The sequence below is a fragment of the Limanda limanda genome, chromosome 2 (assembly GCF_963576545.1).
Source record: "Limanda limanda chromosome 2, fLimLim1.1, whole genome shotgun sequence".
Lineage (NCBI taxonomy): Eukaryota > Metazoa > Chordata > Actinopteri > Pleuronectiformes > Pleuronectidae > Limanda > Limanda limanda.
Window position 1 is genome coordinate 215,001 of NC_083637.1, and position 27,500 is coordinate 242,500.

Genomic DNA, 27,500 nt, shown 5'->3' on the forward strand with positions numbered 1-27,500 from the left:
TGGTACTGTGGAGTAGTGTGGTACTGTTGAGTAGTGTACTACTGTGGTACTGCACCTGAAGGTGCTGATGGTAATACCACCATGATGTTACCATGGCAACCAAATGCTTGATTATTTTCCTCCATTCAAACAGAAAGACTACTACCCCCCCCCCACCGACGTTACGCCCACGTCAGACTGCGTCTTCAAACCAATCAGAGACTAGTACAGGTAGACTCCGCCCACGTAGGTGATGACCTCAGACTCAATTCTTTGGACTCTAAACTTCAACGTGAAACCAGAACCAGCAGATCAAAGGAAACATCAAACACATGAAGCTTCACTTCGGGTTGAATTTTTCAAACACTGTACACTTTGAATTCTGTCATGATGTCATCAAGTACTTATAACAACAATTTGTCAACAGTGAAAACGACATCTTATAAATGACGTGTTTCTTCACAGCAGCTGATTGGCTGTTTGTGTGCCGATCAATCATACACAACTAAAAAGAGCAGTTATCTTTTAAAGATGGTGACAGTTGAATCGAAGAAGTTAAATAAATTATATTCAAGGGTTTTAATCTAAAGTGTCTTATATTTTGTAGGAGGTTATAAAATGCAGATCGATACCAGAAGTGACGAGAGGATCAATAACTGAAGATTAATAAGAATACGAGTTGGAGAAAAGCCATCTCCAAAATATAAACTGATTTTAAATGTGAAAATAATGAGAACAGAAAAAAAGAAGCTGAGACTTTTCAACCTTCTTTTTTAACACATCACACACATTTTTATTTTGGGGTTTGTACGTTTAATTAAATTTTCTTCTTGATCTTTCACAACTTACTTAAAAAAAATGTTCTTTCACACTTTTTCTACTTATGTTTGTTATTCACCAAATACCAACGTAAAGTGTTTATGTTTACTTACTTATAGCACTTTGTAGTTTTGCTTTATTTCGAAGAAATTGTACTGTCTTGATTCTTGTTGTTCTGGGTTTGTTCCCTCGGGGTTGATGCACTTATTGTAAGTCGCTCTGGATAAAAGCGTCAGCTAAATGAAATGTTATGTGTTTACATGAAGTCAAACACATTTTGTGCTGCAAATAAAATAATTAATATTCAATAGTTACAGAATCTTAAAGACTCAAAACTTTATTTGAATTTCAATGGATTTAAAAAAAAATTCTGAATTCATTTCATTTCAATAAAACTTGACCCGTGATGGTAAAACTAGTTAATGATCCATATATGTATAAAGAATACAATTTAAAGTATAAACGTTTAAAGTACATATATATATATATAAATGTATATAAAGTATGAACTCACATAGAGATCCTGACTGTAACTCTTCTTGAAGAACAGAACTTCTCCGTCCAGACGCAGCTTCGCGGTGGAGTCGGAGCCGGGCGGCACCTCCTGGTCTCCGGCTGCAGCTCCGAAGAGGAGCAGCTCCTCCTGCTCCAGAGCCCGGGTCATCAGAACCAGACTCAGCAGGAAGGAGCACAGCGGCCAGCGGGCCATCGTCCGAGCCGGTACCGGTCCACTGCCCCGGAGGAGGAGAGAGGAGGTGAGAGGAGAGAGGAGAGAGGAGGTGAGAGGAGAGAGGAGGTGAGAGGAGGTGAGAGGAGGTGAGAGGAGAGAGGAGCTGAGAGGAGGAGAGAGGAGCTGAGAGGAGGTGAGAACAGCCGGGAGAGGAGAGAGGAGCAGCCGGCACAGAGAGGCGTCCAGGGGCGGACTGAAGGAGGAGGAGGAGAGGGGCCCAGAAGAGAAGAAGAGAGAGGAAGGGGGTGGATACAAACTTTAACTTCAAAATAAAAGTCTCCTATATTCAAATAGTCAGGTTTACTTCAGTAGAAGTACTTTTACTTCATACTACATTATCATTAAGTTATATTATCACAAGTACTACCGAAGGTAAGAGTATGTGTATGTACATTTAATCAAACACACTTAAAAGTATCAGAAGCAAAAGTAGACTAGTAAAAAAACGTACTCCATTACAAGTTATACCTATACGTATATATATGTATATAGATATATACATATATATGTATATAATATAATTAATATAACTGACAGATGATTCATTCTATAGATTTACAAATTAGCTGTGTGACTCAGGAGAGTGAACAGCTCCACCCAGTGTTCACAGATGGTAACAGTTCAGCTTCGTCCATTAATTTCTTCACTCCTTTATTTGTTCTTTCTTGATCCAGTTATATCAAATATGACTGTTATGACTGAGGAAGAGGAAGAGGAAGAGGAAGAGGAAGAGGAAGAGGAAGAGGAGGAGGAAGAGGAAGAGGAAAAGGAAGAGGAGGAGGTACAGGAAGAGGAAGAGGAAGAAGAGGAGGAGGAGGAGGAGGAGGAGGAGGAGGAGGAGGAGGAGGAGGAGGAGGAGGAGGAGGAGGAGGAGGAGGAGGAGGAGGAGGAAGAGAAAGAGAAAGAGGAAGAGAAAGAGGAGGAGGAGGAGGAGGAGGAAGAGGAAGAGGAAGAGAAAAAGAAAGAGGAAGAGGAAGAGGAAGAGGAAGAGGAAGAGGAAGAGGAAGAGGAAGAGGAAGAGGAAGAGGAAAAGGAAGAGGAAGAGGAAGAGGAGGAGGAAGAGGAGGAGGAAGAGGAAGAGGAAGAGGAAGAGGAGGAAGAGGAAGAGGAAGAGGAGGAGGAGGAGGAGGAGGAGGAGGAGGAGGAGGAGGAGGAGGAGGAGGAGGAGGAGGAGGAGGAGGAGGAGGAGGAGGAGGAGGAGGAGGAGGAGGAGGAGGAAGAGAAAGAGAAAGAGAAAGAGAAAGAGGAAGAGAAAGAGGAGGAGGAGGAGGAGGAGGAAGAGGAAGAGGAAGAGGAAGAGGAAGAGAAAAAGAAAGAGGAAGAGGAAGAGGAAGAGGAAGAGGAAGAGGAAGAGGAAGAGGAAGAGGAAGAGGAAAAGGAAGAGGAAGAGGAGGAGGAAGAGGAGGAGGAAGAGGAAGAGGAAGAGGAGGAAGAGGAAGAGGAGGAAGAGGAAGAGGAAGAGGAGGAGGAGGAGGAGGAGGAAAATCATGATTTCATGAGAAAAAACTTTGTGTGTGTGTCTGTGTGTGTGTGTGTATGTGTGTGTGTGTGTCTGTGTGTGTGTCTGTGTGTGTGTGTGTGTGTGTGTGTGTGTGTGTGTGTATGCGTGTGTGTGTGTGTGTGTGTGTGTGTGTGTCTGTGTGTGTGTGTGTGTCTGAGAACCTCCTCCCTCTCCTCTCTACAGCATCCTCTTCCAGCTCAACCAATCACGTGCTGAGGAGCAGCATCATGTGACCGTCTAGCACCAATGGAGCTGCAGGAGACACCGGCAGAGAGAGGCTCCTCCCCCTGTGAGTCAGACCCTGAAGGATCGCCTCTCACAGGGGCAGCATCAGGCCGGCAACACCTCCCAGAAAGTCTCCTCTTCCTGGTGGTGAACCTGGTCTGCGCCCTGCTGGTCAGGACGAGCGGCGCCGACGTGAAGACCCCGGTCCTGGTGAGGGACGGCTTGTCCTCTGGGACGTCTCGCTGTCCCTCTACAAGGTGGCCAAGATGTCTCTGGCCAGCATTTACCTGGAGTCCAAGGTGGAGCAGATAGAGAAGAGAAGCGTCACGTGACACACGAGGCCCGTCTGCGGACAGCGTGCTGGTGACCATGTAATGACACGTGTGTGCCTGCAGGGGACGTCGGTGAGTCAGTGACGCTGGTCGGCCTCATGGTGGCGCTGCTGTACGCGTCTCCTGTTACAACCTGGTGGTGCTCGCCCACATCCAGACCCTCAGCTCCTTTGACTTCGACTGGTACAACGTCTCAGACCAGGTGAGGCCGCCAACACTGACCTGGTTAATCCTGTGACCTCTGACCTCTGACCCTGTGTCTCCAGGCTGACCTGCGCTGGTCCCTGGGAGACGCCGGCTACGTGCTGCCCACCTCGCTGGTTGTCTTCTTCTTCAGGGTGCGACGGCCTCCTCAGGACAGGGTCCGTCCTCCCGACCGGGGCCGATGACCTTTGACTTCTGCACGTGACAAAACCAACTTGTAGTAAAATGATAATCTTTGATTATTCAGTCACTTTAGAATCATCAGCGCTCTGCATGTAAATATTAACATTAACCACAGAACTTTAACATCTGATGAGTTTACAGGCTGAAGTGAAATCAAGTTGTGTTTTCACCAGCAGGGCGGCGCCATTCCTCCCCAGAATGCATCAGCGAGGTACGAACATCATCACTGGTAATAATTCATCTATTTCAGTGGACAGACTCTGCATGCAAAGAGAGTCATCGCCACAGGGGGGCACTCTTCGATCTGAGAGGTTTGGGCCTCTCTTCTGGAGGAGCATTGTTCTTCTTCTTTGTTTTGATTATTGTTGGGTGGTAACTAACATCACCCTAATGGAAAGAAGAAGAAGAAGAAGAAGAAGAAGAAGAAGAAGAAGAAGAAGAAGAAGAAGAAGAAGAAGAAGAAGAAGAAGAAGAAGAAGAGGAAGAATACCCCAGTCATTACTGAATCTCGACGTTAGAAGAAGAAGAAGAAACGAGAGAAACTAAACAGTGAGTCACAAAAGAATCAAGACACTGAGGGAAAGTGATGTGAACGAGAAGATTCACTTTCATTGCAGCGCTGCTACAATGGAGGGGGGGGGGTAAATTATAGTTCATTATTATTTTTATTATTATTATTATTATTATTATTTATTATCAGTGTGGAGGTTTGGGATAAATAAATGTATCTTATCTTAATCTTAATGTGATGTGAGAGGGACGACCTCAGTGTTCAAACTGTCAGGAGTTTTAATCATGTTCTCCTCGTACAAGGCTGGCAGATCATTAGCCAACGGATTAGAATTCCAAATGTATAAAGAAGATTAAAGCAGTAAACCACATGTTATTTATAGAGGAAACATGAGGCTTGAATCTCAGAACAGTTGGATCAGCTGCTGTTGGATGTGATTCTGAATTATTACTTGTATGAATGTAGAGTTGGATAAGGGAACACAAGCTGGAGGATGGAGGGTGTTGGTTTGTGGGGACGTTAATGCTCATCGCACATGGGGGGGAGGGAGGGGGGGGGTAAGTTATAGGTTATTATTATTATGAACCTCAGTGTGGAGGATCTGTGAGTGGGACGAATCAGAAGAAACAACCGGGATCATGTGGCACTACAGACCAATAAGGAACTGAGGTTTTTAACAATACACAATGTTTAAGTATAACGACTTCTTGTTTTGTTAGGCTCTGGCGCCCCCTGCTGTTTAACCCAACAATGACCCAAATGTGTCACAATGAGCAGCATCTTGATTGACAGGTGGAATCTTGAAATCTTCTGATCGCCAGTTTTCCTGTTTGTCTCTCAGCTTCTCCTCCGAATGCTACGACTGCTCAGCTTCACCGGGGAGCTCCATCATTACCCATGATGCTTCACTGCTCAGCTTCACCGGGGAGCTCCATCATTACCCATGATGCTTCACTGCTCAGCTTCACCATCATTACCCATGATGCTTCACTGCTCAGCTTCACCGGGGAGCTCCATCATTACCCATGATGCTTCACTGCTCAGCTTCACCGGGGAGCTCCATCATTACCCATGATGCTTCACTGCTCAGCTTCACCGGGGAGCTCCATCATTACCCATGATGCTTCACTGCTCAGCTTCACCGGGGAGCTCCATCATTACCCATGATGCTTCACTGCTCAGCTTCAGTGGGGAGCTCCATCATTACCCATGATGCTTCACTGCTCAGCTTCACCGGGGAGCTCCATCATTACCCATGATGCTTCACTGCTCAGCTTCACCGGGGAGCTCCATCATTATCCATGATGCTTCACTGCTCAGCTTCACCGGGGTATTGTATATAAAGATGATCAGTGACTGTATATAAAGATGATCAGTGACTGTATATAAAGATGATCAGTGACTGTATATAAAGAGGATCAGTGACTGTATATAAAGATGATCAGTGACTGTTTATAAAGATGATCAGTGACTGTATATAAAGATGATCAGTGACTGTATATAAAGATGATCAGTGACTGTATATAAAGATGATCAGTGATTGTATATAAAGAGGATCAGTGACTGTATATGAAGATGATCAGTGACTGTATATAAAGAGGCTCAGTGACTGTATATAAAGATGATCCACCAAATGAGTGATGTTCAGAAATATTTATTCCCGTTTTCAAATAAATATTATCAACAGGTACACACATCAACATGGTGCAACTATATATATTTATATATAGACATATAAATGTGTATATTTCTGTATATAATCATAAAGATCCTAAAGCTAAAGAAACCTCCTGCGCTGCTTTTCATAAACAGATTTGGATCAGACATGAAAAGTGTAAAGATGAAGTTGGTTAAGTTTGTTCAGGTTCAGATGTCGAAGGGTTAGGGTTAATACAAACGATTCTGTAAAAAGATTTCAGTTTGTTTTCCAGATTTCTTGTTTCCTTGTTTTTATTTTTATCAGTAACAGGCGGAAAGAACTTCTCCCTCTGCAGGAAGATCTGATAACTGCACACTCATTCTGAAACAGGAAACAAACTTTCACAACTAATTTCTATTTCTGACAAAGAGGGAATATTTAAATGATTTCATCTTAAATTTTGATCAAAGGTTTATGACACATTAAAGAAAACATTAAAGCAGTGAAGGCCAAACAGAAGCTGATATATATATATATGAAGTGTTGATTTAACTTATTGTAATGTTGAGACTGGTGGAAACAAAATAAAAGATGAACTTCCAGGGCATCAGAAACAAACACAACCAATTAAATGTAGGCAACTTTAAATTCTTTGGTCCATTGTCTATTATAACTTTATCATCACAGCAAACAAACCAATAACTTTTTATCCAGAAGACGAAGATCGTGATCAGTCTTCAGCTCTTTCCTCCAGGTCTCAGCTTCCCTCTGAAAACAAGGCGTTGTGTTTGTGCTTGATTGACAGGTGTCGTCACAGACTCAACGTGTCTCACACCTTGTTGCTTGTTGGACGTTGCTCTCGGTTCTGAGAAAAAAGTTCTGAACACGAGACTAAAACCCAAAAGCCGAATTTTGGGTTTGTGAACAAATACTTTGAGAACTAACGTTTAAATAGTGTTGAGGCCGAAATACGTTTCCATGGACACCGCTGATCTGACTATTGACAGACAGACAGAGAGAGAGAGAGAGACACAGACAGAGAGAGAGAGAGACAGACAGAGAGAGAGAGAGACAGACAGAGAGAGAGAGAGAGACAGAAAGACAGAGAGAGAGAGACACAGACAGACAGAGAGAGAGAGAGACAGACAGAGAAAGAGAGACAGAAAAAGACAGAGAGAGAGAGAGACACAGACAGACAGACGGACAGAGAGAGAGAGAGAGACAGACAGAGAAAGAGAGACAGACAGAGAAAGAGAGACAGACACAGACAGAAAGACAGAGAGAGAGATAGACAGACAGAGAGAGAGAGACAGAAAACGACAGAGAGAGAGAACAATTTCTTATTCTACTGGTAATAAATTATATATTATTTAACCATGGAATTGAGAAGTTCTAGAATGTTTTAGCTGCAGCTGCAGCTGCAGCTGCAGCTGCACACACACACACGCACACGCACACGCACACGCACACACCTCTTAAAAACAACTGGAAACAGTGAGCGAGGAGAAAGAGAAATAAAAACAGGCAGCAGTTTCATCTGGACAAACTTCGTCCGTTTTGAAGTCTTTCAGCGAAGTTACAGAGCAGCGAGTTCAAGAATCCAACAGGATGTGATGTCAGCAGAGGAAGGTTTCCCTCCGACAGCACAGTTTAACCTGTGTCCAGGAAGTCTTCATCGTCTTCATCGTGCAGCCGTCTGGTTGCAGAGGGCTCGCTCTGCTACATCACTTCCTCCCAGATGTCGGATCATTTCCTTCAGGACGTCAAATGTTCATCATGAATCACATTCTCAGGAATAAATTTAATGAAATTAACAGACTTCAGTTTTTCACTGAATGACAAAGAAAAAAAACATGTCAGAGGAGGAAGAGGAGGGGGAGGAGGAAGAGGAGGAGGAGGTTTCAGAGGGAAACTGAGATTTGATCCCGACGTCCGTAGAAAAAGCTGAAGGTTAGAATCTTGCAGTTCTCTGGGGGCTGGCGCCACCTACTGTCCCGGTGGACTTCCTGTTACCTGTTTTCCATCAGCAGGCGGAAGCTGCGGAGCTGCTGTATACTGGTGGACAGCCTGCAGGGGGCGACAGAGATGAACAACACGTCACTGGATGTTATAAGTATTTCTCAGGGCCCGTACCTGAAAACGGTGGGCGGCCCTATTGAAGTTGAAAGGATTATTCTGAGCGTAGTGAATTGGCTTTTTGACGGTCTCAACGTTCTCAAAGATCTTTTAAAGTTTGCAGTAAATTAGAAAGTGACGAAAATTGACGTATTCTGGAGTATTTGGAAATGGGCGTGGCAACATGGCTCAACAGCGCCACCTGGAACACAGCCCCTAGGTTTCCACATAACCGATTTTCACCAAAATCAGAACAAAGGTGTATCGTGACTAATCATAGAAAAAATCCATAAGGAGCATTATGTAAAACGCAACAGGAAGCCCGCCATTTTGGATTTAGTGGCATTTTGGCCATATTCCATATTTTTACTTTGACGCACTTGTCGTAGAGCTTTCATCAGATCAACTTAAAAAAAATACTTAGCAATGACTGCCAACTCTAAACAGTTGCAGGCCTTCTTTAGTTAGGGAGGAAAACACAAAGTGTTGTGCAGATGAAGCTGGTGCATGTCGCCTCATGTTGATAATAATAAATTATGCAAGTTATTTGAGTTATGTGTCTGTCTAATCTTTTTACTTTGTTGCAGTCATTTTACTTTAATGCTGTATTATAGACAACATCTTTGTGTCGAGTGCTAAAGTATGTGAAATGTATTTGAAATAGGATTTCTGCCCCCTGCTGGCACTCAAAATGCGGCCCATGGTATATCTCACTGGTCTATATAGGCCTACTGCTTATAATAATCAGCTACCGCTATTTTTGTGACGGTGACACGACAATCATACAAAATTGCCCCACCAGAAATTTCAGGCTAAAATCGCCGCTGATCTCTGACATATTTGGTTTGATTGAGTCCAAACTAGACATGTGAGACAAAAGTCGCGACCCGATGACATCTATACAGAAATCAAAAATCATAGCGCCCCCTGCTAGCTGCAGGAAGTGACATGTTTTATACTTTGATCAACTGCCTTTAAACTAACTGTTTAAAAGGCAGCCACCTTTAAACAGTTTGACAACACTGCTGAGGAGAGGTACGACCAGACTGTTGCTCTTTTCAAACGTGTGTTAAAACGTGGGGAAAAAGAGGAAGTGAAGTAGAGGGGGAGGAGCAGAGATCTGTTTCTGTTCAGAGGAAGTGAATCTGTTCTACAGTCTCTGGCAGCAGCTGAAATGGAGCAGCAAGAAAATCACCTGGACAGAGAAAGGTTCTCCTGTTGGATCTGTGTGGATCTACTGAAGGATCCGGTGACTACTGTCTGTGGACACAGCTTCTGTAAGAGCTGTATTAACACCCACTGGGACAAAGAGGAGGAGAGAGGAAGCTACAGCTGTCCTCAGTGTAGACAGACCTTCACACCTAGGCCTGTCCTGGAGACAAGCACCATGTTAGCTGAATCACTGGAGGAGCTGAAGAAGACTGGACTCCAAGCTGCTGTTTGAATTGTTTGGCCTCTTATTGTGAAAAACACCTCCAGCCTCATCTTCAGTCAGCTGCATTTAAGAAGCACAAGCTGGTGGAGCCCTCGGAGAAGCTCCAGGAGAACATCTGCTCTCGTCACTACGAGGTGATGAAGATGTTCTGCCGCACTGATCAGCAGTGTATCTGTTATCTCTGCTCTGTGGAGGAACATAAAGACCACGACACAGTGTCAGCTGCAGCAGAAAGGACTGAGAGGCAGAGAGAGCTCGGGCTGAGGAGACAAACAATCCAGCAGAGAGTCCAGGACACAGAGGAAGACGTGAAGCTGCTTCAACAGGAGGAGGAGGCCGTCAATGGCTCTGCTGATAAAGCAGTGGAGGACAGTGAGGAGATCTTCACTGAGATGATCCGTCTGCTGGAGGAAAGAAGCTCTAATGTGGAGCAGCAGATCAGATCCCAGCAGGACACTGAAGTGAGTCGAGTCAGAGAGCTTCAGGAGAGACTGGAGCAGGAGATCACTGAGCTGAAGAGGAAAGACCATGAACTGAAGCAGCTCTCAGACACAGAGGATCACAACCAGCTTCTACACAACTACCCCTCACTGTCACCACTCAGTGGATCTACACACTCATCCAGCTTCAGGTTCCGTCCTCTGAGGGACTTTGAGGACGTGACAGCAGCTGTGTCACAGGTCAGAGGTCGACTACAGGACATTCTGAGTGAGACAGAGACAGAGATTTTACAGATTGTGTCTCAAGTGGATGTTTTACTGCGACAACCAGAGCCAGAGACCAGAGCTGACTTCTTAAAATATTCACAGGAAATCACACTGGATCCAAACACAGCACACAGAGAGCTGTTATTATCTGAGGGAAACAGAAAAGTAACAGGAACGAGAGTAGATCAGTCTTATTCTGATCACCCAGACAGATTCACTGGTTTGGGTCAGGTCCTGAGTAGAGAGAGTCTGCCTGGACGTTGTTACTGGGAGGTGGAGGTGGATTTGGGGGTGTGGGGAGGAGGAGGAGTTGCTGTAGCAATCACATACAAGAATATCAGCAGAGCAGGACGCTCAGATGAATGTATATTTGGATGCAATGATAAATCTTGGTCATTAGGTTGTGATGGAGACAGTTATATCTTTTATCACAACAGCATCGAGACTCCAGTGTCAGGTCCTGTGTCCTCCAGAGTAGGAGTGTACCTGGATCACAGTGCAGGTGTTCTGTCCTTCTACAGCGTCTCTGACACCATGACTCTCCTCCACAGAGTCCAGACCACATTCAGTCAGCCTCGCTGTGCTGGAATTTGGATTTTTTATCCTGGAGACACAGCTGAGTTCTGTAAACTCAAATAGACTCGAGTCATTAAAAGCAGTGATTAAGATTCTGTGTTTAAATCTTTAACTTATTTTGTCTCCATGTTTGTTGATCAAAGTTTGTCGTTGTGACGTTTCTGCTCCGCACAGAGATCAGCTGTCAATCAAACACTGACATTCCTTTATCACACATATTTAGTTCTCACTTTGTAAAGACAGAAATCTATAATTACACCTAGGGGTGTCACGATACCTAAAATTCAGTAGTCGGTGCCAATACCAGTAAAATAACAGGATTCTCGATGCCAATTTCGACACCACGGTAAAAAAAAGTGCATTATTTGGATGTTGTTAATGTCATATACGGTAGTTCAATGTGCTGTGACGCTTTGTTGTGAGACACGTTATGCATTAAATGATAATACCACAGTCATCTGCCTCACGCCGGGTTTACACCGGACGCCAAAGCGACTCGTCAGCGCAGCACCAAGCCTTAAATAACAGCTGGCTCCCATCCACTCCCATGCGCCGCTTCAGCTTCCGGTGTAAACAACCAAGCGCCGCCGCGCTACGTTGCTTCCGTGTCCGGTGTAAACCCGGCGTCAAACGCAAAGAACTTCCATACCCGACTCTTTGTGCCTTTTTAATAAACAAGTCGAGGTGGGGCGAACGCTGCAGCCGCAATTGCCGTCTTGGTTTTCTGAATGTAAACGTAGACTGGCGCAGCACCGATGCTAATGCTAAGTTGCTAACAGCTGCTGGCATCGAAGCTCACGGTGCCTACGGTGCTTCAAAAACTTGGGCATCAGCATCGTTTTGTTATCTTAGTATCGGCAGGTATCGTAAGTATCGGTTCTCGTGACATCCCTAATTACACTGACATGAATGTGTTTGAAAGAACTGGTGTTGCTGTTGTTTTCTCATTAGAACCCGAGCACCGAGCGGTGGGAGGCCCTATTGTATTTCGAAGGACTTGCATTTCCATTTTGGGGCTTTTTCAGGGCGAAATTGCTGTAACTTCGAAGTTACAGGTTCAACTTCCCTCAAACTACACGTGTGTATTAACAGCCCCCCCCCCCCCCCCCCTGCAGACATTCAGATGGCTTTAAGGAATGGGCGTGGCAAAACTGACTGGCTCCCCCTAAAGGGCAGCCCCCGCACTACGATTGGCTGACATCTACAAAAATTAAGAGGGACATGTGTCTTCTGTGTCTACAATTACTCTGAAGAACTTGTCGTAGGGATTTCATCAGTGTTGGGACATGGTTTTTGCGCAAAGCGCAGGCATTGGTCATTGATCGCTCTCTCTTCAGCATCCGCAACATGCTGCCTGTGCTCGGGCCCGTTAGTTTATAATTGTATTTTAACAGAAACTAAAATTCTGACCCAATGATGGCGCTAGATAAAAAGTTAAGGTTGTTATTAAGTCCTCTGTCTGGGAGACAGACTCTGGGGATCCCGACAGATCACAGAGCGGTGAACCAACCTGCAGAAGCCGTTGATCAAAGCCACGATCTCCTGGCGAGTCAACTGGAAGCCTTTAGAAGGACTGTGTTCAGGAAGCTGCTGGATCTCCTGCTCCGAGAAGAGGATCTTCAGAGCTGTGCCCAGACCCTCCGTCTACACAGAGAGACAGAGAGAGAGAGAGACAGAGAGAGAGAGAGAGAGAGAGAGAGAGAGAGAGAGAGAGAGAGAGAGAGAGAGAGAGAGAGAGAGAGAGAGAGAGAGAGAGAGAGAGAGAGAGAGAGAGAGAGAGAGAGAGAGAGAGAGAGAGACAGAGAGAGAGAGACAGACACACAGAGAGAGACACAGAGAGAGCGAGACAGACAGAGAGAGAGAGACAGACACAGAGACAGAGAGACAGAGAGAGAGAGAGAGAGACAGACACATAGAGAGAGAGAGAGAGAGAGAGAGAGAGAGAGAGAGACAGACACAGAGAGAGAGAGAGACAGACACAGACACAGACACACAGAGAGAGAGAGAGAGAGAGAGAGAGAGAGAGAGAGAGAGAGAGAGAGAGAGAGAGAGAGAGAGAGAGAGAGAGAGAGAGAGAGAGAGAGAGAGAGAGAGAGAGAGAGAGAGAGAGAGAGAGAGAGAGAGAGAGAGAGAGAGAGAGAGAGAGAGAGAGAGAGAGAGAGAGAGAGACACAGAGAGAGAGAGACAGACACAGAGAGAGAGAGAGAGAGAGAGAGTTTACAAAGTTCGTCCCTGGTCGTGCTCTATGTTGGTCCCCCCCCCCAGGGTGTAAACGCGACCCACCTGGAGTTTCCCCCACACTCGACACTTGCTGCAGCCGACACAGTCCATGATCCTGGAGATGTTTTTAAAGTGGAGGCGGAATTCCTCCTGGAAAACAAACGAGAAGAGAACATTATATCCAACATGTTGTGATCGTGGAACGGGACGTTTGGACTCTCCTCTCACCTTCAGTGTCTTTGCTTCAATCTTCTGTCCGGCAAACATGGACTTCTCATCAAAGTGCATGGGGAACGTTCTGGAAGACACAATCACCCGCTTCACTTAGAACTGAAGTGACAAGCGTCAACTCAATGCACACGTGGGAAACCTCAGGCCCAACATTACTCCACACGTTATCAGAAGGTTTGTTCCAATTAAATCAATATCAGCCCTTTACATTGATTGGTAGTTTAGTGATCAGAACAATACGTCTCTGCTGTGAAGACGTGTCGGCCTCACGGACCTGATGAGATCAACCCTGTGGGAGGATCTGAGTGTTTCCTGGTTACTCACTGCTCGGCGGTTTCAAGTCACCTGATCTCGTTGAAGACCTGCAGCAGCAGCTCCTTGGTGGCTGCGTCCTCCTGCGTGTTGCCAGTGTACAGGTTGACGAAGGCCCGCTCAAAGTACGGAGCGACCTTGTACAGCGCCCGCAGCTCTATCAGGTACAGGAAGTAGAGGTTCTTCAGGCGCCGCGTGCCCTCGCCCTTCGTCTCAGCCATGTCGAAGCGCTGCCGGAACTCCTGGACGTTCGGGCCCCACACCGAGCGGCCCCAGCGCTCTGAGGAGCCCACAGCAAACACAAGCCTTCAACACACCAGGATTCTGCTTCAAGCATTTAGTGGATTTTCATTTTCACTGTGACTTTAACCATCGATGTTTGTCTTTGGTTCCAACTCAACCTTTGGGTCCATTTAAAAAGGAATCAGGCCACAGGGTTTTTACAACATCTATATTTGGCATGAAAGCCTTGACCTGCACGTGAGTTTAGATATAGAGGTCGTACCGTCCAGCAGGTACTCGGCACACAGGTGGATGTTGATGCTGCTGTGGAGGCCGGAGATGAGTCGGTAGAAAACTCTCTTTTCTAAACACAGACCTGCAGAGACAGAGTGAGCAGAGATTTCAATCTGCAGAGGAGCAGACATCACATCTTTGATTCTTTAGTTCTGGTCAAAGCATGAAGATGGAGAAATGCTGTGGATATCGATCGGCCATTCACAGCAGCTCTAAATGTGGCAGAGTCGACGGTAACAGCCGCTCGCCACAGAGCGTCATGACGACAGCATGCTCTCTGTCGTTTGTATATAAATACAAATAAACACTCACAGATTTATACATTCATATATGAGCAGAAGGATAAAAACATGAGGGGTGTTTACCTTCGAGCCACGTGTAGAAACCTTCTCCTGCAACATGAGCGATATCAGAAGAGACTTTATTGTTTTTGAATACAACACAACTACAAATAAATAGATTTGACGTGTCCGTCGTCTTACTCACCATCGTCATCTCCTGAAATCAGAAAGAGAACAAAGCTGTCAAATCTGAGTTACACACACACACACACACACACACACACACACACACACACACACACACACACACACACACACACACACACACACACACACACACACACACACACACACACACACACACACACACACACACACACACACACACACACACACACACACACACACACACACACGATGTCGTCCGTCTTTATTCACTTCACTGTGATTTAAACCTTCAAATGTAACAGCTCAGTCGTAAACTTATAAAATCTATTCAAGCAGCAGCCATCATTTCTTTACAACATTCCTCGGCAAACTAAGCTCCAGCTCTCGTGTGAACGACAACGTGTTCTCTGAAGTTCTGAACCCTCCAGGTTGAGAGAATCTAAACCTCAGTGCTATTCTCCATCCGTCCACCAGGTGTCCCTGTGACGCTGAGGACTCACCTCTGCTCGGAGCCAGAGGGTTCAGAGGTCGGTACACGGATCTGGGCCTGGCAACACAAACACACAACTATTCATGTCATCATCACAGTCAGCATTAGCACAGCTTCAAATTCTAACTTTGAAATAAACTTTTTTAGTTCAGTGAGTGAGTGTGTATGTGTGTTTATAAGCTTGTGTGTTTATAAGCTTGTGTGTTTATTAGCTTGTGTGTTTATTAGCTTGTGTGTTTATTAGCTTGTGTGTTTATCAGCTTGTGTGTTCATTAGCTTGTGTGTTTCTAAGCTTGTGTGTTTATTTGGTTGTGTGTTTATCAGTTTGTGTGTGTATTAGCTTGTGTGTTTATTAGCTTATGTGTTTATCAGCTTGTGTGTTATTAGCTTGTGTGTTATTAGCTTGTGTGTTATTAGCTTGTGTGTTTATTTGTGTGTGTGTTTATAAGCTTGTGTGTTTATCAGCTTGTGTGTTATTAGCTTGTGTGTTATTAGCTTGTGTGTTTATAAGCTTGTGTGTTTATAAGCTTGTGTGTTTATTAGCTTGTGTGTTTATTAGCTTGTGTGTTTATCAGCTTGTGTGTTCATTAGCTTGTGTGTTTCTAAGCTTGTGTGTTTATTAGCTTGTGTGTTTATCAGTTTGTGTGTGTATTAGCTTGTGTGTTTATTTGTGTGTGTGTTTATAAGCTTGTGTGTTTATTAGCTTATGTGTTTATCAGCTTGTGTGTTATTAGCCTGTGTGTTATTAGCTTGTGTGTTATTAGCTTGTGTGTTTATTTGTGTGTGTGTTTATAAGCTTGTGTGTTTATAAGCTTGTGTGTTTATCAGCTTGTGTGTTATTAGCTTGTGTGTTATGAGCTTGTGTGTTATTAGCTTGTGTGTTATTAGCTTGTGTGTTATTAGCTTGTGTGTTTATTTGTGTGTGTGTTTATAAGCTTGTGTGTTTATAAGCTTGTGTGTTTATCAGCTTGTGTGTTATTAGCTTGTGTGTTATGAGCTTGTGTGCGTCTCACTTGAAGCAGTTTTCCTCATAGATGCTGTTCCACACTCTCCAAGCTGAAGGACCTTTATATCCAGTGAATTTCTCTGGATTCAGCAGCAGATCAACATACTCAGCGTCTGGAGACGTTTCATCTGACACACACACAGACACACACAGTAAAGAAAAGGCTTCACGGTCGTTGACTCAAACTGAACCAACAACATGTGATTTGTTTATTCTAAGAGCCTCATTACGTTGACACACACGAGTTAGTTTCTGTTGGTTCATGTTTTTATCTAGTAAGGTAAAACCAATAGACTCACCATCCAGCTCACAGAACTGGTCCTGAGCGTCGTCGTGTCTCGCCCAGTCAGCAAACGCCTCTTTACTCCGGTTACTGAAACAAGGACCAATATCAACGAGTCAGATTGTGAAGAAACTATTTCTCCACATGTCAAAGTCTCCAGTGTTTCTCTGTAATTATGTCAACTGTGGATTCTGACAGTTTCATAACGAAACTAAAAACCTTTTTACATTTCTCATAAAAGCATAAGATCTCTAACTTTTTGTGTTGCTTCACTGCTGTATTGTGTTACTGTGTGCAGGGATATCATCCATAACGTTTTTACCATCCACACAGTCAGACCTCATAGTTTCTGCTGCAGTTCTCAGTCACATGAGAACTTAACTTAGAACCTGTCACTCAGAATCTGTGGCACATGTTGGTCTACTGCCATCGACTCATTTTGATACACGACAAGAAAACTTCTGATGAAGAAAACAGGAATTGTCGTGGTCCTGTGGTTGTTTGCCCTCATCAGCCAGAGCAGTTTCAGTGTACAGACATCCAGAGTCATATGATGTCACTGTGACCTTTGACCTATGACATCTAATCAGTTGATCTTAACTTTCCACAGGATTTAAATCAGTTCATCTGTATAAATCCCCTCAAGGCGTACGTGAGATATCGTTACTCAGGGTTTCCTCCAGTGCTTTATAGGCCTGGCGGGCCGCCAGGCTTTTCCCCCCCCACCGCCTGGCTAAGTGTCGCTTGTTTATTTATTTAAAAAAAAAAAAAAATGTTATGCACCAGAAACATGATACCAAAGACGGTGCAGCAGATCCCCCGAAAGATTGATGAGACTTAACTGATGTTCAGGTCGTTTATTGAACCGTCCTTGTCACCGTACACCTTAATAAAACTTTAAACAACTTAGAAACACCGTAAGAAATTGTTCCTCTTCGGCAGCTGCAGCTTCAGTATCTGTGTTCGGATCCAGTCTGACCTGCTCTCACTTTTTGTTTAAATATTTCGCCAACTAAAATATATATTTTTAAGCCATAGTAGCGTCCCCGGTTCCACAAGACACGGAACTTCTTCGTGGTTTAGTAACTTGTATTATCCTCTACACGAACATGTGCACTTCTCGCTCTTACTCCGTCACTCGCACACATCAACAACACTTCCTCATTGATCCCCGATCCCCCCATCCTATTGGTTAAAACAGTCACATGTCCCACCCCGACCCCTTCACTGACCCTCAGACATCAGAACGCTCCTTCAACAGTGTTTTACTGAACGTCAAAACCAAACATAAACATAAACCCAGTCCGTTACACTATTAGGCTGCAGCTAAATGGTTTTATTTATTTAAAAATAGGGAACTTCTTATTTCATACATTTTCCACAAATAAGGGGAGGACTCAAATAGCCCTACAAAGTTCTGTGTTTAAATTATTTCAAAGTAGGCCGACACTTGCCTGTGTATTTTGCTTGTTTGTTATTTGTTGCTTGTCTGTTTGAGTAGCTGGCTGAAAGCAAAGAGGTAGTAGGCTTACCTTTTATTAATAACCTCACTGTTATGGTTCATTGTTTCTGAAATAAGAGGCCTGACTGCTATGTTCACAGCAAACTTGAATTTTTTTAATATTAAGCCATGGTTTAACTGCACTATAGGCTGAGTCCTTGTTTACCTGAAATGTGCACTTTATAATTTTATTTTGTACCGCCCTGTTTGGCGATTAATCGCGATTAAATATTTTAATCGTTTGACAGCACTAGTTAATAAGTATTGTTAATAAATGTCTTACAATAACACATAATTGTCATAATTTCAAAATTCCTTTCAACTTTTAACATTTTTTTTTTTTTTTACAAAAACACGGTCGGCCGTCGGTCGGCCGCTGGTCGGCCGCTGGTCGGCTTCTCTAGCGGCCCTACCACCAGGCTTAGCAAGTTTTCTGGGGGAAACCCTGTCGTTACTTTATATTGGAGTTTAATATGCAATGGTGGACAATCTTTGCTTTTATTGACACAAGCTTCCGAGTGGTTTTTATCAGGATGTCCCTCCGCCTGCTGCTGGTGGTTCGGTGGGAAACCAGCAGCAGTCAGACGCTGCAGTGTTTGACTGCAGACAGAGCAGGACGTCCTCTCACCTGAGGGTGCTGTTGATGGCGCCCAGCTCGATCGCCTGCTCACAGTCCGTCACGTCCAACCTCGTGTTCGCTGCCGGGGAGTACTGGAGGCAGAGAGTAAAGAAGTGTTAGCATGCTAATGCCAGTGCTAACCACACTCGTAATAACTAGATAATGATTTCTCAGAAAACTCGTCTCCTTTGCTTAACAAATATCAAAGAGTAGTTTCAAACTTACGTCCTTGACATGAGCAACAAGAACCGAGTAAAATGTTCTTCAAGAAAACCAAACTACAAGTGCTGCATGTCCGTTTAGGAGCCGGGACAGGAAACAGTCGTGATGTTGAGTGACAGCTGTCGCTCGCAGTGAGGGAGCAACGAGCCGATTGGCTGATGCAGAGCGGAGTGGACGGGCGGGGGGGTGAGGTTCTCTGAGCGACGACGAGGTGGAAGCGTTACTGACAGGAAGCGTTACCGACAGGAAGCGTCGCCGACAGGAAGCGTCACCGACAGGAAGCGTTACCGACAGGAAGCGTCGCCGACAGGAAGCGTCACCGACAGGAAGCGTCACCGACAGGAAGTGTTACCGACAGGAAGCGTCACCGACAGGAAGCGTCACTGACAGGAAGTGTTAGCGACGCTTTGTGTTCACCGCTGGTAGTCGAGTCATGTGACTGATGAGAACCAATCAGGAAGAGAACGTCTGCCTCATTGTTTACACAGAGACCAGTTAACATAAGTCTCTGATTCAGAGGCTGGAAAACTCCAGCAGGTGTAACCATAGCAACAGGGTTAGGTTTCAAACTGGCCCATGGACTCGAACACATTCTCTGATGGTTGATGCATCTGAGTCGAGTCAAGAAGTTCAAACACATCTCGTTCATAACAAGACTGTAACTGTCAGCTAAACCGACCAGTTTATGCAGACTGTTTTATTCTTTTATTTTAGGGTTGGACTTATTTTGTTCTTATGTTCATCTACGGTTTGGGTTATTTTCAGTTTATTTTGTTGTCTTTTACACGTTGCGACTCCCCTCGCATTTATACCTGCAGCAAAGGAGCGGACACACCAGATCCTTCGTTCCTCCCCAGTGCAATAAAATACCGGCCGTACAGCCCGGCGCAGATAGGAGCGGAAACCAAACCGGACGTTAGCTTTGAGGCATTTCTCCGACCTAACACCCCTCGCCAAGCGGAACGAGGTAAGGAGGCTGGTCCCATTTACTTTGCTGCGGGTAGCGCGGAAGTGAGTCGCTATGTCACGTTAACGCTTCAGATGTGTCTCACGTGGTAAATTGTTTATTGGATTTTAATATTCGTGTTTGGTTTTAATGATTCAAATCTTTTGTAACTTGTAACTGTCATTACAGTTTTACGGTGTCACTACGGCAAACCAGATGTGAAAATAAAAGAGCCGTTTAACATCAGTTGAAGAGACTCAGCGTTTGTATGGAGAAGCGGGGGGGGCGTTACAAAGACAAACATCCAGAGCTAGAAACACTCAGTCCTCAGCCTCTGCATGGAAACTATCAGGCCAGATAAGACCAGTGTGTGTGAGAGTGTGTGTGCTTGTGTGTTTGTGTTGCATTGAATCAGCTGATGAGACGGAAAGTGCTGGAACAACTGCAGCTGCTCCTTCACTCCATTTAACAAATACCAGCGACAGCAGCTAACTCAGGTCTGGTGACATTTTCTAAAGTGACCTCATGAACCCACGCACGTAAGATGGTCTGTATTTATAAAAAGGGATTTTCTAGTCTTGATGACACTTAAAGATCTTTACAGTTTTACAATCACCCATTCACACAAACATTATTCATACAGTGCATCTACATGCAGCCCTTTTTTCTGTGGGCAGGACATGGGGATCAAAACGTTCCCCAAGGACACTGAAGGGAAAGACTGGGATCGGACTGCCGACCTCAGGTCAGTGGAAGGGCGATCCTTTAAAGAACGGTACTGAAGTGAACGCCAACTTTTGTATTTTCAGTCTATTTGACGCTCACCTTGTTGTAGTTTCCAGACTTGATGCCGATGGGGATCTTACTCTGTCAAAGAAACAAGAAGGAAATTAGTTCTCCACCTAATAACAAATCATCCACCTTAAACTGTGGTTAAACTGGTGTTGGATGAATGACTAAATAATTAAAACCCTGAGCTTGAGTCGTTACACAACTGAACCTCATCTCTCCCCAAATCTAATCTAATCTGTTGCTGGCTGAAGAAACCACACTGCTCCTGATGTCAAACAAATCAAGTGGCCACCAGCAGGTGTTAGCAGGTGTTAGTGGCCACCAGCAGGTGTTAGCAGGTGTTAGTGGCCACCAGCAGGTGTTAGTGGCCACCAGCAGGTGTTAGTGGCCACCAGCAGGTGTTAGTGGCCACCAGCAGGTGTTAGCAGGTGTTAGTGGCCACCAGCAGGTGTTAGTGGCCACCAGCAGGTGTTAGCGGCCACCAGCAGGTGTTAGCGGCCACCAGCAGGTGTTAGCGGTCACCAGCAGGTGTTAGTGGTCACCAGCAGGTGTTAGCAGGTGTTAGTGGCCACCAGCAGGTGTTAGCAGGTGTTAGTGGCCACCAGCAGGTGTTAGTGGCCACCAGCAGGTGTTAGTGGCCACCAGCAGGTGTTAGCGGCCACCAGCAGGTGTTAGCGGCCACCAGCAGGTGTTAGCGGCCACCAGCAGGTGTTAGTGGCCACCAGCAGGTGTTAGTGGCCACCAGCAGGTGTTAGTGGCCACCAGCAGGTGTTAGTGGCCACCAGCAGGTGTTAGCAGGTGTTAGTGGCCACCAGCAGGTGTTAGCAGGTGTTAGTGGCCACCAGCAGGTGTTAGCAGGTGTTAGTGGCCACCAGCAGGTGTTAGCGGCCACCAGCAGGTGTTAGTGGCCACCAGCAGGTGTTAGTGGCCACCAGCAGGTGTTAGCAGGTGTTAGTGGCCACCAGCAGGTGTTAGTGGCCACCAGCAGGTGTTAGCAGGTGTTAGCGGCCACCAGCAGGTGTTATTGGCCACCAGCAGGTGTTAGTGGCCACCAGCAGGTGTTAGCGGCCACCAGCAGGTGTTAGCGGCCACCAGCAGGTGTTAGTGGTCACCAGCAGGTGTTAGTGGCCACCAGCAGGTGTTAGTGGCCACCAGCAGGTGTTAGCAGGTGTTAGTGGCCACCAGCAGGTGTTAGCAGGTGTTAGTGGCCACCAGCAGGTGTTAGTGGCCACCAGCAGGTGTTAGTGGCCACCAGCAGGTGTTAGTGGCCACCAGCAGGTGTTAGCAGGTGTTAGTGGCCACCAGCAGGTGTTAGTGGCCACCAGCAGGTGTTAGCGGCCACCAGCAGGTGTTAGCGGCCACCAGCAGGTGTTAGCGGCCACCAGCAGGTGTTAGCGGTCACCAGCAGGTGTTAGTGGTCACCAGCAGGTGTTAGCAGGTGTTAGTGGCCACCAGCAGGTGTTAGCAGGTGTTAGTGGCCACCAGCAGGTGTTAGTGGCCACCAGCAGGTGTTAGTGGCCACCAGCAGGTGTTAGCGGCCACCAGCAGGTGTTAGCGGCCACCAGCAGGTGTTAGCGGCCACCAGCAGGTGTTAGTGGCCACCAGCAGGTGTTAGTGGCCACCAGCAGGTGTTAGTGGCCACCAGCAGGTGTTAGTGGCCACCAGCAGGTGTTAGTGGCCACCAGCAGGTGTTAGCAGGTGTTAGTGGCCACCAGCAGGTGTTAGCAGGTGTTAGTGGCCACCAGCAGGTGTTAGCAGGTGTTAGTGGCCACCAGCAGGTGTTAGCGGCCACCAGCAGGTGTTAGTGGCCACCAGCAGGTGTTAGTGGCCACCAGCAGGTGTTAGCAGGTGTTAGTGGCCACCAGCAGGTGTTAGTGGCCACCAGCAGGTGTTAGCAGGTGTTAGCGGCCACCAGCAGGTGTTATTGGCCACCAGCAGGTGTTAGTGGCCACCAGCAGGTGTTAGCGGCCACCAGCAGGTGTTAGCGGCCACCAGCAGGTGTTAGTGGTCACCAGCAGGTGTTAGTGGCCACCAGCAGGTGTTAGTGGCCACCAGCAGGTGTTAGCAGGTGTTAGTGGCCACCAGCAGGTGTTAGTGGCCACCAGCAGGTGTTAGTGGCCACCAGCAGGTGTTAGCGGCCACCAGCAGGTGTTAGTGGCCACCAGCAGGTGTTAGCAGGTGTTAGTGGCCACCAGCAGGTGTTAGCAGGTGTTAGTGGCCACCAGCAGGTGTTAGCAGGTGTTAGTGGCCACCAGCAGGTGTTAGCGGCCACCAGCAGGTGTTAGTGGCCACCAGCAGGTGTTAGTGGCCACCAGCAGGTGTTAGCAGGTGTTAGTGGCCACCAGCAGGTGTTAGTGGCCACCAGCAGGTGTTAGCAGGTGTTAGTGGCCACCAGCAGGTGTTAGCAGGTGTTAGTGGCCACCAGCAGGTGTTAGCAGGTGTTAGTGGCCACCAGCAGGTGTTAGTGGCCACCAGCAGGTGTTAGGGACAGAACTCTGCACCATAGCCCTATCAAGTGTTTTGGCCTAAAAAGAAAGAAGAAGACTAAATGTATGTAATGCGAGTGTAGAAATAAATATCAGAGTTGAACTCATTGTTTCTGCAGTCGTCTTAGTTCTTTAGTTTCTTAACACTGGAGTCGTGGGAATAATCACGTTGGGGTTCTTTACAAATCTTTGACTAAGAACAGGTGTAAGTTGGGTTCACCTCAGGACAGGGCTCCACGTGACAATCTTTGATTGAACAGTGTCCGTCATCGGGCCAGAAAGGACACGGCCGCCTCAGGTTCACCTACAGGAAACACACACACACACACACACACACAGTCAGGACGACAGGTCAGAGAGGAGATATCATCGTCCTACTGGGATTAGGTACCAAGCCCCAGTAGAACCAGATAGAACACGGAGCCAGCTGACCTGAGATTGAAGATCATAACTTAGATGGAAACCTAGCAGAGCTCTTACCCTGTAGTATCTGAAGTAGTCTGTCTCCGTCAGCTTCTTGATTCGAGGGTAAATCTTGAAGTTGTTGAAGACGTCGATGCTTTCCACGTCACAGAAGCAGTCGTCCAGAACGCCTGTGAGCTGGAGGCGGAGCCGAGAGGAGGAGAGTTAACATGACGACGCTTCAACAACAAACTCCGGGCGATGAAGCAGCTATACAGGTTTTTCAGAATGTTTTCAACTAGTTGTTGATTTCCGTGTGGCTACATCCACATCGGTTTTAAAACTCAGCACTGTTGCTATGGTTACACCTGGTGCAGTTTTCCAGCCTCTGAATCAGAGACTTGTGTAAACTGCTCTCCAGTTATTTTTTTATTTGTTTTTATAAAAGTCTGGGTTTGTGTTTGAGTCTGAACAGAAACTGAGACTTTAATAAACGATGACCCAGACGTTCTCGTCCTGATTGGTTCTCATCAGTCCCATGACTCGGCTAGCAGCGGTGAACACAAAGCGTCGCTAACACTTCCTGTCAGTAGCACTTCCTGTCAGTAGCACTTCCTGTCAGTAGCACTTCCTTCCTGTCCACCTCGTCGTCCCTGCTGTGACTCTTCACCATCACTGAGTTTCTGTTACTAAGCAACCAGCTGCAGAGGAGATGATCTACTTCCTGTTTACACCACATGACCAGTGTAGGTGAACGGTCATGTGACCTGTGTTTTCAGTGAAGCAGCCTGGATCTAAAACTCTACAACGTTTGTCTGCCCTCACAGCAGGTGGTGTGTAAACAGACAGACCACTCCCATACATTATTCATCCACCTGTAACCTGAACCCACACATGTGATCCACACAACTCCTCCACCCGGCCAGCGCAACATGCTGAATGTGGAGTCTGAGGACATGGATGAGTGTGTAAACAGAGGAAGAGGCCGACCAGCCATCACTTGTCGTCCGGATCCACAGTAAACACCTGATTTACCTGCTTGAGGTCAGCAGGTGTGAACACACACTGTGGCTTTTAATCCACAGAACAAACGTTCTTTACAAACTGATTATTTATCTTCTCAGACTTCTCATGAAGCCCATAAACATCAGACAAATGCTAATTTAAACTAAATGAAGTTCTTTCATTAAAAAACACCTGATTCAGTGAAACCAGCTTTGCAAGAAGACATTTTGAAACACCAGTTTGTGAATGACTGGTTCAAAGTGAGTGAAGGTGACGTTCATTCTGTTCCACGTCTCTGTTCTTCTCAATATTTGCTCTAATGTGTAAAATGTTCAGATCAGTGTTTTTACATGTGTGTAAAACATGGAAATAAAGTAAAAGGTAACAAGACTTTATCCAGAAGCATCTTCTTTCTTTCTCATTAAACTCTATTCTGAACTACAACTTTATTCTTGTGTTGCAACATTATTTTGGAAATGTCTGATTTTTTGTGAGGTTAGGTCTATATTCTATATAGCATGTTTTAAAAAAGGTAATCATATATTCCACTAAGAAAAGGGCAAACAGGTGAACATTCTTAACAGCTGTTCAAACTGAATAAATCATGACTGAGAAAGAAGAAATGAATATTGTTTTCTTCCACGTGGTCTTAATACAAATAACACAGTTGTTTCAGATGCATCAGACCAAACATATGGAGTCAGCTGTGGACTCTGGGATGAGCAGTGGAATCCACATTCACAAGCTATCGTCTTCTTTCCCTGCGGCTGCAGTGAGTCCAGCTGCTCACACACACCTGGACCGTGTCAGCATGACACACAAACACACAAACACACACAGCTGGAACGTGTCAGCATGACACACAAACACACAAACACACACAGCTGACCTCAGAGCGCAGCAGACCACCCAGCCCCAGGCAGGTCAGGAGGAGCCCGACGGCTCTTCTCAGCATGTTGCCGCTGAGTTCCACAGGTGAAGATCTCAGGTGAACCACCGGTGAACCTGGAGTCTGTCTTCTGATCAGTCTGAGCTGTCACTCAACTCCTCACCACAGACCCGCCCACTCACCATGACACAACCCGCCCCCTGACACTAGACCCGCCCCCTGACACTAGACCCGCCCACTCCAGTCTGTGGTCCTGCGTGCTGTGAGTGAGCCAGAAGCAGCCGCTGAGTGCAGAGCAAAGGACTACAACTCCCAGGAGACACCTGAGGCTGGGAGCCAGCAAATCAGAGAAGACCACGCTTTTCTACTCGATGAGTTCTGTCAAACTCTGACGAGCTCAGTTCACACGAGTTCATTTCAAACACACGCTCATTCCGAATCTTAACGTTTACATTCTCTGAATATGAATTACTCTAAATATTTTGATTTTATTAGATGAAACCTAATCGAATGTTTTAGTAAAATTGTCAACGGTTTTAAAAAATAAATAATGGAAATTCTGACGTTTCCTGTTTCATTGTCTCAACTACCAGCGATTTAAAAAGTCACACACACAGAGTTGCAGCTAGCTAGCATCACAAACATACACACACGCAGTTACAACTACCTAGCATCACACAGACACACACACCCAGTTGCAGCTAGCTAGCATCACTCACACACTTGAAACTAGCTAGCAACACACACTCACACACATACACAGCTGCAACTACCTTGCATCACACACACAAAGTTACAGCTAGCTAGCATCACAAACATACACACACGCAGTTACAACTACCTAGCATCACACAGACACACACACCCAGTTGCAGCTAGCTAGCATCACTCACACACTTGAAACTAGCTAGCAACACACACTCACACACATACACAGCTGCAACTACCTTGCATCACACACACAAAGTTACAGCTAGCTAGCATCACAACACACTTGCGAGTAGCTAGCACCACACACAGACACACACGCAGTTGCAACTACCTAGCATCACACACAGACACACACACACACCTAGCATCACACACAGACACACACGCACACACCTAGCATCACACACAGACACACACACACACACCTAGCATCACACACAGACACACACACACAGCTAGCATCCCACGCACGGTCCCTTGAGGGGACAGTAGAAGCCGTGTCCCTCCCTGGTCCGAGCCGGGGACCGGAGCCCCCCCCCCCTGCTGTCCCCTGCTGTCCCCTGCTGTCCCCTGCTGTCCCCTGCTGTCCCCTGCCCCCCCCCCCCCCCCCCCGGGTCACTCACGTGGCAGAAGCAGCTCTGTCCCCCTTGTCCCCCTTGTCCCCCGGCGGCTCCGCTCCGGGACTCGCTGCTCCGGGTCCGGGTCTCCACCTCATTGTGTTGGAACCAGCACAGAACCAAGTTCCCGTAGAACCAGGCCAGCAGCAGAACCCCGAGGGCCGGGACGGTGAGCCTCCACATCCCCCTGCTGGCGGGACGAGGACACAACGAGTGTCCTCCCTATGTGTCCACCCGGTGATGTGTCCTCCCGTGTCCAGGGACGAGGACGAAGTAATGTGTCCTCCCGGTGATGTGTCCTCCCGCTGAGGTGTCCTCCCGTGTCCAGGGACGAGGACCCAACGAGTGTCCTCCGGTGATGTGTCCTCCGGTGATGTGTCCTCCTGTGATGTATCCTCCTGTGTCCTCCCGTGTCCAGGGATGATGACGCAGTGATGTGTCCTCCCGGGTCCAGGGATGATGACGCAGTGATGTGTCCTCCTGTGATGTGTCCTCCTGTGTCCAGGGACGATGACGCAGTGATGTGTCCTCCCGGGTCCAGGGATGATGACGCAGTGATGTGTCCTCCCGGGTCCAGGGATGATGACGCAGTGAGGTGTCCTCCTGTGAGGTGTCCTCCCGGGTCCAGGCTCCAGGAAGATGTTTGTGAAGCGAGTATCGAGGCTTGTGTTGATGACGTATGTGAGAGAGCCGGCCGTACCACGTGACTGAGTCAGGAAATGGTTCATCACAACCCCCTGCACGACTGGTTTCCGCTTCCCCTTTGACCCCGCCCTTCTATCATAACGACAGACACCATATTAATGAGTTCATAATTTATGTGTTGGCATCACAAACATCACTCATT

General features: G+C 46.5%; 2 protein-coding genes across 3 annotated transcripts in view; both read right to left on the reverse strand.

The window, feature by feature from the left end:
• The window catches only part of LOC132996903 (nidogen-1-like), a 22,413-nt gene extending 20,906 nt beyond the window's left edge, over positions 1–1,507 (reverse strand). The window contains exon 1 of the mRNA XM_061067268.1: positions 1,313–1,507. Within this exon, the coding sequence (XP_060923251.1) occupies positions 1,313–1,507 (195 nt within the window). The remainder of the gene's footprint in view (positions 1–1,312) is intronic.
• A 4,909-nt stretch (positions 1,508–6,416) lies between these two features.
• ero1b (endoplasmic reticulum oxidoreductase 1 beta) lies at positions 6,417–27,170 on the reverse strand. Of its 2 annotated transcripts, none has more exons than XM_061066606.1 (16): positions 26,660–27,170; positions 23,510–23,629; positions 23,250–23,333; positions 20,577–20,618; positions 18,593–18,675; positions 16,480–16,553; positions 16,188–16,308; positions 15,185–15,231; positions 14,722–14,733; positions 14,601–14,627; positions 14,225–14,317; positions 13,753–13,999; positions 13,405–13,474; positions 13,240–13,326; positions 12,467–12,600; positions 6,417–8,190 (listed from the first exon to the last, which is right to left on the reverse strand). In XM_061066606.1, the coding sequence occupies exons 1-16, from the start codon at positions 26,834–26,836 to the stop codon at positions 8,133–8,135; spliced, it is 1,476 nt and encodes a 491-aa protein (XP_060922589.1). In that variant the 5' UTR covers positions 26,837–27,170; the 3' UTR covers positions 6,417–8,132. The 2 variants fall into 2 exon arrangements, with proteins under 2 accessions (XP_060922589.1, XP_060922595.1); XM_061066612.1 differs by lacking the exon at positions 26,660–27,170 and adding an exon at positions 25,326–25,489.
• Between the last annotated feature and the right edge of the window lie 330 nt (positions 27,171–27,500).